This window comes from Tachysurus fulvidraco, chromosome 12, assembly GCF_022655615.1.
Source record: "Tachysurus fulvidraco isolate hzauxx_2018 chromosome 12, HZAU_PFXX_2.0, whole genome shotgun sequence".
Lineage (NCBI taxonomy): Eukaryota > Metazoa > Chordata > Actinopteri > Siluriformes > Bagridae > Tachysurus > Tachysurus fulvidraco.
In genome coordinates this window covers 26,021,111-26,032,586 of record NC_062529.1, presented here as the reverse complement: position 1 = coordinate 26,032,586, position 11,476 = coordinate 26,021,111, and the positions used below count along the sequence as shown (strand labels likewise).

The 11,476-nt window shown below is 36.0% G+C and overlaps 1 protein-coding gene across 1 annotated transcript; it reads right to left on the bottom strand.

The window, feature by feature from the left end:
- Positions 1-442: 442 nt before the first annotated feature.
- LOC113662050 (multiple inositol polyphosphate phosphatase 1-like) lies at positions 443-4,559 on the bottom strand. Its single transcript, XM_027176674.2, has 5 exons — positions 3,894-4,559; positions 3,082-3,276; positions 2,645-2,742; positions 1,050-1,180; positions 443-879 (listed from the first exon to the last, which is right to left on the bottom strand). The coding sequence occupies exons 1-5, from the start codon at positions 4,525-4,527 to the stop codon at positions 522-524; spliced, it is 1,416 nt and encodes a 471-aa protein (XP_027032475.1). The 5' UTR covers positions 4,528-4,559; the 3' UTR covers positions 443-521.
- Between the last annotated feature and the right edge of the window lie 6,917 nt (positions 4,560-11,476).

Sequence of the window (11,476 nt, the reverse complement as noted above, 5' to 3'; positions counted from 1 at the left end):
TTTAGAGCTGAGAGAATAAAGAGAGACCGCTGAGGGGACGAGTGTTTAGAGCTGAGAGAATAAAGAGAGACCGCTGAGGGGACGAGTGTTTAGAGCTGAGAGAATAAAGAGAGACCGCTGAGGGGACGAGTGTTTAGAGCTGAGAGAATAAAGAGAGACCGCTGAGGGGACGAGTGATTAGAGCTGAGAGAATAAAGAGAGACCGCTGAGGGGACGAGTGTTTAGAGCTGAGAGAATAAAGAGAGACCGCTGAGGGGACGAGTGATTAGAGCTGAGAGAATAAAGAGAGACTGCTGAGGGGACGAGTGTTTAGAGCTGAGAGAATAGAGAGAGACCGCTGAGGGGACGAGTGTTTAGAGCTGAGAGAATAGATGTAGTATGATGTTTTGATTTATAAGAATCTGCTCACGTCATATTCACACAACACAAAGACACGTTCTTGTAAATTCACCCACAGAGTAAAATCTTTATTCAGACTGTTTAGGAGGTTTTACACATTTTTTTTTACACTTTTGATTTTTCTAGCTGTTTATTCTACACACTGTGTCCTGATTACATCCCTGCAGTAGCTGCTTATAGCGTTCTCTCACGGTCTGGTACAGAGGTGAAAGCTCAGTCAGGCCTGGCAGGGTTAAAGGTCGCTCATTAAGCCGCGCCTGCAGACGGAGGCCGTCGGGGCAGTCGAACAGCGCCATCAGCAGGTTAGCGGTGTACGGTACGATCTTCCCGCTGCGGAACACACGGCTGTGGTGGTAAGCGAAGTTGGAGGAGTTCAGAGGAGTGTTGTCTTTAAACAGGTCCAGAAGAGTGAGCAGGGGCAGTAACGTCTCCGCGTGACCCACCTGCACCATCACCACCTCCGAGACACGCCCACCCGCCCTGAGCAACACACACTTTATTATTATTATTATTATTATTATTATTATTATTATTATTATTATTATTATTATTGTTGTTGTTGTTGTGATGATGTTCATTTAGAAGGTGGTGTTTATAATAAATCTTAATTCTTCTCCTTGATTAAAGCACTATTTCCTGGAGGTTTGTACCTGACCTGCTGGGCCACAGTGTCAAGACGTTTAAAAAGATCATGAAACAGAATGCAGCTGGATTTACTGTTGATGTCATGACCAAACCCACGTTTCCAAAACTGCTTCAGATCCCCGGCATACTCCAGGACCTAATCCAAACAAACCACACAACATTACTAATAGTTCCTATTGATGTAGTGAATTTCATCAGTCCGTTTTATCGTGCTTACAGTGTGACGTCAGGCTGTGGAGTCAAGTGGAAATGATCACATGAATAAAATCTTGTTTGGATTTGTATAGTGACGTGACATACGGCTAAGTACGGTGACCCATACTCAGAATTCGTTCTCTACATTTAACCCATCCAAAGTGCACACACACAGCAGTGAACACACACACACACACACACACACACACACACACACACACAGCAGTGAACACACACACACAGCAGTGAACACACACAAACACACACACACACACACACAGCAGTGAACACACACACACACACAGCAGTGAACACACACACACAGCAGTGAACACACACACACAGCAGTGAACACACACACACACACACACACACACAGCAGTGAAGACACACACACAGCAGTGAACACACACACACACACACACACAGCAGTGAACACACACACACACAGACAGCAGTGAACACACACACACACACACACACACACACACACACACACACACACACACACACACACACACACACAGCAGTGAACACACACACACACACACACACACACACACACACACACACACACACACACACACACACACACACACACAGCAGTGAACACACACACACAGCAGTGACAACACACACACACACACACACACACACACACACACACACACAGCAGTGAACACACACACACAGCAGTGACAACACACACACACACAGCAGTGAACACACACACACACACACACACACACACACACACACACACACACACACACACACACACACACACACAGTAGTGAACACACACACAGCAGTGAACACACACCCGGAGCAGTGGGTAGCCATTTATGCTGCGGCACCCTGGGAGCAGTTGGGGGGGATTCGGTGATTTACAGTAGATTTGTACTTTTTAGGATCATCCATGAATTTTGCAGTTTCAATTGCATAGAAGAGATTAGCATAATGTGCATATAAACAAACAAACAAACAAACAAACAAACAAACAAACAAACAAACAAATAAATAAATAAATTTTAAGTGAGCTAATAAATAAAATAAAACAACAAGAAAAAGATGGGAACTAAATACAATTATCTATTAAAATACAAGTAAAATAAAAATAAAATATTATATTATATTGAATAATTAAAACAAAATAATTACATTTATATTTAAAAAAATTATATATATATATTCATAAAATTTCATTTGTCATTGTACATTCTGGATTTTTTCCCAGTAAATACATCAGCACGACGTGAATATTTCTACCTGCCTGCTGCAGTTCCACTCTGATCTTTACCCAGTGTGCAATGCATTTAACCGAGTAATGGATCAAAAACATCTGAATGAACTTCAGCCACTAATCAGGTAAAATACATATAAAGAGTAAGTGTCACGTCCGTACTCGTCCGTCAGCATCGTCGAGTAACTGACACCAGGGTGAGTTCAGGCCGCGGATGGTGAACTCGTATGCACAAAGATAAAACACCGACTCCACGTCGTCTGCAACACAAAGCAGAGATGATTCACAAACACAGAGCTGCGGTGTAACAAACCTGAGTGTGTACAAATCAGTGGTGAAGCACGATGGTGGCAGCATCACGTTCTGAGACACACTCTTGTGCCTAATGTTCACCAGTTTTATTAACCTTCTTTATAAGACAGACGAAATCTAATCTTAGTTATGCTGCTAATAAGCTGGCTAACTAGTTCTGCTAATGCTTATTAACATTATATTTATATTTTTTATTAATTATTTAATATATTTATATTTACACTAGTATTTTGGACTAGAGGTTGAGGCACATAATAAAGTTATATTGCTAGGTAGCGTGCACTAGCCTGTAGTGACGTTGATGTAAGGGAGCTGTAATCGATCAGCGAGTTTCTCCTGCACTCTCTTCATCTCTGGGCCATTCTTAAAGACCTCCACCTCCAGAAGGGCGTCTTTGTTCTTCTCCACCGTTTCCACAAAACGCTCACATTGATCAAAAAAACGCATCAGCTTATCGTTAATGACGTAAGGCAAATCCACACCTACAGGGACATAAAGAAGTGAGTGACGGGTGTCAGTCTTAGTAAAGGAGGCGTGGCATCTGTATGTCAGTCTTAGAGAAAGAGGCGTGGCCTCTGTGTGTAATTTGTATTAAAGGAAATTGTTTTCATGGCAAAAACATGCAAACTCTCATGATAAAGTACACACACACACACACACACACACACACACACACACACACACACACACACACACACACACACACACACACACACACACACACACACAAGTAAATAATGCACAGAAATCAGCAAACATGTTGCACTTTGACCATAAACCTTCACCACAAACTGAACAAACGTCTTTCTTAGGACTTTGGACTTACTAAATATTTACCTATTTTATTTTTGATTTTTAACTATTTAAAAGACTAAATCAGGAGTTTGGGAAAAAATGATTTTTTTTTTAAATAAATGAACAAATAAATAAACAAAACATGTCAGATGTTTAGAAGATCCATAAGACAGTATAAAAGGGAAGTGAGACAGGAAGTGTCTGCAATAAGGAGGATTATTGAGATTAAAGCAGAAATTAAAGCTGCTCACACACTCCTGAGGACTCAGAGATGAACACCTATAGAAGATTTAATATACGTCACCATGAATGCTGAGACTCTCCACGACTGCGTGTTTGAAAGCCAGTGTGCTGTTAACACATCTGTGCTTGGAGCTGGTGATGAGCTTCACTCGCCCCCCTTCTATGTTCTCCTTCGTTATCAGTGTTGGAAATGATTTAATCAGCCTCTGAGCCAAATGTCTATGATCTAAGCGTCCTTTTTCCACCAGGCGTCCATCCATGTCCTCCTTATACCACATCCTCCAGTTGTGGAGCTCCTTGACGCAGCTCAGATCAGCTTGGCTCTTCACCAGCTTGGAGAACTGGATCATCTTCTTGATGTTCCCTGAGGTGGGGTAGCGGGTTCCATGTCTGACGATGACGCTCAGGTGGACGGCTTTGCAGTCTGGAGATGGAGGTTTTACCCAGGACTCGTTGATGGCCAAAATATCAGAGATGAGATAAGGGTTCTCCTCTTCATAGCGGCTTTTTGTAGTGAAATACAGTGCATTGGATGGAATGGATCCAGGTAGTGATGTTCGGTTACACCAGGATGACGTAAGTGCGAAAGACGAGGCGTGTAAATGAATCGCAACCATAAATAAACACAGGAAACTCATTGTGCTGCTGGAAATGTCACCCAAGTCCCCAAATGGCTCCTCTGTGACTGTGTACATTAGATCTTAACACTGAGCTCCACCTCCTCAGATTGATTGGTTTGTGGCAATTGTGTTATAAGCCCCGCCCACACCCATGGTCACTTGGCTAGTGTAGCCCCGCCCACTGGTCTCAGACAGAAAAAAGCGAGAATAAAATAATACAAACAGACAAGTAGTATTATATTATATACTGTATGTATACTGCACTAGTACTTCAGCAGTGTTATGAGACGTGCATGGAGGAAGTAAGAAGTGATGTGCAGTACACTATACAGTCAATAGGGGGAGCTCTGTGCTTAATGAAAGGTCTGCTGGCAGGTTAAAGTTTTCATTTCTGGGTTAAATAAAGTCAGTCTGATGTGTGGTACAGGGCTGTCAAGTGTGATTACATCAATAATCAGAATCAGAATCAGAATCAGGTTTATTGGCCAAGTGTGTTGGTGTTGACACACACAAGGAATTTGGTTCCAGCTGTTTGTGACTCAAAAGTACAGACATAAATAACACTATACTATACAATACAGACATAAATAACACTATACTATACAATACACACATAAATAACACTATACTATACAATACACACATAAATAACACTATACTATACAATACACACATAAATAACACTATACTATACAATACACACATAAATAACACTATACTATACAATACACACATAAATAACACTATACTATACAATACAGACATAAATAACACTATACTATACAATACAGACATAAATAACACTATACTATACAATACACACATAAATAACACTATACTATACAATACACACATAAGTAACACTATACAATACACACATAAATAACACTATACTATACAATACACACATAAGTAACACTATACAATACACACATAAATAACACTATACTATACAATACAGACATAAATAACACTATACTATACAATACACACATAAATAACACTATACTATACAATACACACATAAATAACACTATACTACACAATACACACATAAATAACACTATACTACACTATACACACATAAATAACACTATACTATACTATACACACATAAATAACACTATACTATACAATACACACATAAATAACACTATACTATACAATACACACATAAATAACACTATACTATACAATACACACATAAATAACACTATACTATACAATACACACATAAATAACACTATACTATACAATACACACATAAGTAACACTATACTATACAATACACACATAAATAACACTATACAATACACACATAAATAACACTATACAATACACACATAAATAACACTATACTATACAATACACACATAAATAACACTATACTATACAATACACACATAAATAACACTATACTATACAATACACACATAAATAACACTATACTATACAATACACACATAAATAACACTATACTATACAATACACACATAAATAACACTATACTATACAATACACACATAAATAACACTATACTATACAATACACACATAAATAACACTATACTATACAATACACACATAAATAACACTATACTATACAATACACACATAAATAACACTATACAATACACACATAAATAACACTATACTATACAATACACACATAAATAACACTATACAATACACACATAAATAACACTATACTATACAATACACACATAAATAACACTATACTATACAATACACACATAAATAACACTATACTATACAATACACACATAAATAACACTATACTATACAATACACACATAAATAACACTATACTATACAATACACACATAAATAACACTATACTATACAATACACACATAAATAACACTATACTATACAATACACACATAAATAACACTATACTATACAATACACACATAAATAACACTATACAATACACACATAAATAACACTATACTATACAATACACACATAAATAACACTATACTATACAATACACACATAAATAACACTATACTATACTATACACACATAAATAACACTATACTATACAATACACACATAAATAACACTATACTATACAATACACACATAAATAACACTATACTATACTATACACACATAAATAACACTATACTATACAATACACACATAAATAACACTATACTATACAATACACACATAAATAACACTATACTATACAATACACACATAAATAACACTATACAATACACACATAAATAACACTATACTATACAATACACACATAAATAACACTATACTATACAATACACACATAAATAACACTATACAATACACACATAAATAACACTATACTATACAATACACACATAAATAACACTATACTATACAATACACACATAAATAACACTATACTATACAATACACACATAAATAACACTATACTATACACACATAAATAACACTATACTATACAACACACACATAAATAACACTATACTATACAATACACACATAAATAACACTATACTATACTATACACACATAAATAACACTATACAATACACACATAAATAACACTATACTATACTATACACACATAAATAACACTATACTATACAATACACACATAAATAACACTATACTATACAATACACACATAAATAACACTATACTATACAATACACACATAAATAACACTATACTATACAATACACACATAAATAACACTATACTATACAATACACACATAAATAACACTATACTATACAATACACACATAAATAACACTATACTATACAATACACACATAAATAACACTATACTATACAATACACACATAAATAACACTATACTATACAATACACACATAAATAACACTATACTATACAATACACACATAAATAACACTATACTATACAATACACACATAAATAACACTATACTATACAATACACACATAAATAACACTATACTATACTATACACACATAAATAACACTATACTATACAATACACACATAAATAACACTATACTATACAATACACACATAAATAACACTATACTATACTATACACACATAAATAACACTATACTATACAATACACACATAAATAACACTATACTATACAATACACACATAAATAACACTATACTATACAATACACACATAAATAACACTATACTATACAATACACACATAAATAACACTATACTATACAATACACACATAAATAACACTATACTATACTATACACACATAAATAACACTATACTATACAATACACACATAAATAACACTATACTATACAATACACACATAAATAACACTATACTATACAATACACACATAAATAACACTATACTATACAATACACACATAAATAACACTATACTATACAATGCAGACATTCTCAGATTTTCTCTCAGACCTATTGGTTAACTTTGACAAAGCATTAATTGTAGGAGACTTTAACGTTCATGTTGACGACACAAACGACTATTTACGACTCACATTTATGGACTTACTAAACTCACTTGGGCTCAAACAAAACATCACTAGAGCAAATCATCGTCGTAATCACACACTAGATTTAATAATATCACACAGAATAGAAGTCACTGATATAGATATCATTCCCCAAAGTGATGACATCACAGACCATTACATCATAATGTACACACTACCTATAGAACAGACTAACTGTGTCTCACCACGTTATCGACTCGGTAGAACCATTATTCCGACCACTAAAGACAGATTTACAAACAACCTGCCTGATCTGTCTGGACTTCTTAATGTACCCTCAAACTCAAACGACCTAGATGTAATGACTAACAGCATAGACGCTATATTCACTAGCACATTAGACACTGTTGCCCCAGTCAGATTACAGAAGGTTAGAGATAAAACACTTGCCCCGGGGTATAATAATCATACTCACACCCTCAAGAGGGAGACCCGTAACCTCGAACGGAAATGGAGAAAAACTAAATTAGAGGTTATTATAACTGTGTATAAGGACAGTATGTCCAGCTACAGACAGGCTCTAAAAGCTGCTAGGGCTGAGCACCTGAGCAAACTCATAGAAAATAACCAGAACAATCCAGGGTTTTTATTTAGCACAGTGGCTAGTTTAACAAAAAATCAGAAATCTGAACACACTATTCCATCACATTTCAGTAGTGAGGACTTTATGAGATTCTTCACTGATAAAATCAAAAGTATCAGGAATAAAATAGGTGACGCTCAACATATGAGAGCAACCAGTGACACAATCTCACCTAAGGCTTTACACAGCTTTACAAGTACAGGACAGGAAGAGTTAGATAAACTTATTACTACAGCTAAATCAACAACATGTTCACTAGACCCCATCCCAACTAAACTACTGAAAGAAGTGTTACATAAAGCTGGTGAGCCTCTTCTTAATATCATTAACTCCTCGTTATCTTTAGGTTACGTCCCGAAGTCTTTTAAGTTGGCAGTTATTAGGCCACTCATCAAAAAACCTAACTTAGACCCTAATGAACTATCAAATTACAGACCTATCTCACACCTCCCGTTTATGTCTAAAATACTTGAAAAGGTTGTGTCTGTTCAACTGAGCTCCTTCTTACAGGAGAGCAACATCCTTGAAGAGTTTCAGTCAGGTTTCAGGCCCCATCATAGCACAGAAACTGCACTTGTTAAAGTTACAAACGACTTGTTCTTAGCTTCGGACAAAGACTGTATGTCACTATTAGTTCTGCTTGACCTTAGTGCTGCATTCGACACTATAGATCACAACATTCTTCTAGATCGCTTACAATATTACACAGGTATTCATGGTCAGGCTTTAAGCTGGTTTAGATCCTACCTGTCAGAGCGATACCATTTTGTAGAATTAAATGGTGAATCCTCCAGTTTACTACCAGTTAATTATGGGGTCCCTCAAGGATCAGTTCTCGGACCTCTGCTTTTCTCGATATACATGCTTCCATTAGGGAACATTATTAGAAGACATGGGATTAGTTTTCATTGTTATGCTGATGACACACAGTTATATATCTCATCAAAACCAGATGAAATAGCCACAGTGTCCAAATTAACTCAATGCCTTAGAGAGATAAAAGACTGGATGAGCTGGAACTTTCTGTTGTTAAACTCCGATAAGACAGAAATACTACTCATAGGTCCAAAAACCAGTGCACATAAACTCTCACAACTTAACTCCCATTTAGAGGGATGTTCTGTTACTAGTAGCTCGACAGTGTAAGACCTGGTGTTTATTACACAGTAACTTGTCTTTTGAAAATCACATAACCATATTACAAAAACAGCCTTCTTCACCTTAGAAATATCACCAAGCTGAGAAACATCCTGTCTGTATCTGATGCTGAGAAGCTAGTTCATGCCTTCATGACCTCTAGACTGGACTATTGTAATGCATTACTAGGTGGTTGTCCTGCATCTTTAATAAATAGGTTACAGTTAGTCCAAAATGCAGCTGCCAGAGTTCTCACTAGGACAAGAAAGTATGACCATATAACCCCAATGTTATCATCTCTACACTGGCTACCTGTTAAGTTTAGAACTGATTACAAACTGCTGCTACTTACGTACAAGGCTCTTAATGGTTTAGCTCCTGTATCTAACTAGTCTTCTAACCCGTTACAATCCTTCACGCTCTCTGAGATCACAAAACTCAGGGCTTCTGCTAGTTCCCACAATATCTAAGTCTACTAAAGGTGGTAGAGCGTTTTCTTATTTAGCTCCCAAACTTTGGAATAGTCTTCCTGATAGTGTTCGGGGCTCAGACACACTTTCCCAGTTTAAATGTAGATTAAAAACTCATCTCTTTAGTCAGACGTACACATAATACATCCCATAATATCATGCACCAGTACATCAGACCAGCACATTTTTATGAACAGCAGATATGTTAATCCCTTTCCACTGCTTCTCTCTTTGTACCCATCCTGAGGCATCCAGACATTGTACCAGCTCCCGACGTCCTCTGTGGGACGAAGCCTTTGGACGTCCACTGAGCCTAGGCCGACTCTAAGAATCCTGAGACATCTCCAGTTAGACTCTGTGATACTAAGGAGATCTGAAGTCCATGATCCTTACACCAATACAACATTTACCTGACTGTATATTACAATCACACCCCCAGTGTCACCCAGATGAGGATGGGTTCCCCCTTGAGTCCGGTTCCTCTCAAGGTTTCTGCCTTTACCAATATAAGGGAGTTTTTCCTTGCCACTGCTGCCTGAGTCATCTCAGACTTGCTCATAGGGGAATAAATACATAGACATTGTGAACTATATATATATCTAATAATAATCTAGAATTTTTATTCTGTTAATTCTTATTTCTTTTATTATTTCTTATTTCTTTTATTATTCCTTATGTTTACCTTCTGCTCTATGTTTATGTTCTGTAAAGCTGCTTTGAGACAATGTCTATTGTAAAAAGCGCTATACAAATAAACTTGAATTGAATTGAATTGAATAACACTATACTATACAATACAGACATAAATAACACTATACTATACAATACACACTTAAATAACACTATACTATACAATACACACATAAATAACACTATACTATACAATACACACATAAATAACACTATACTATACAAAACACACATAAATAACACTATACTATACAATACAGACGTAAATAACACTATTCTATACAATACACACATAAATAACACTATACTATACAATACACACATAAATAACACTATACTATACAATACACACATAAATAACACTATACTGTACAATACACACATAAATAACACTATACTATACAATAAACACTATACTATACAAACTATACAAGACAATGCCGACTATGAGATACAATATAGACAGAATGAGTATTAAATATGAATATAGAATATGTACAGTAATATACATAAAGTGTGAGAGTGTAAATAACAATATAGTGTAATATTATACTTTAGTACACTATACAGCAGCAGTAGTGTGTAATATATACAGATGATGTGATGACTGACAGTC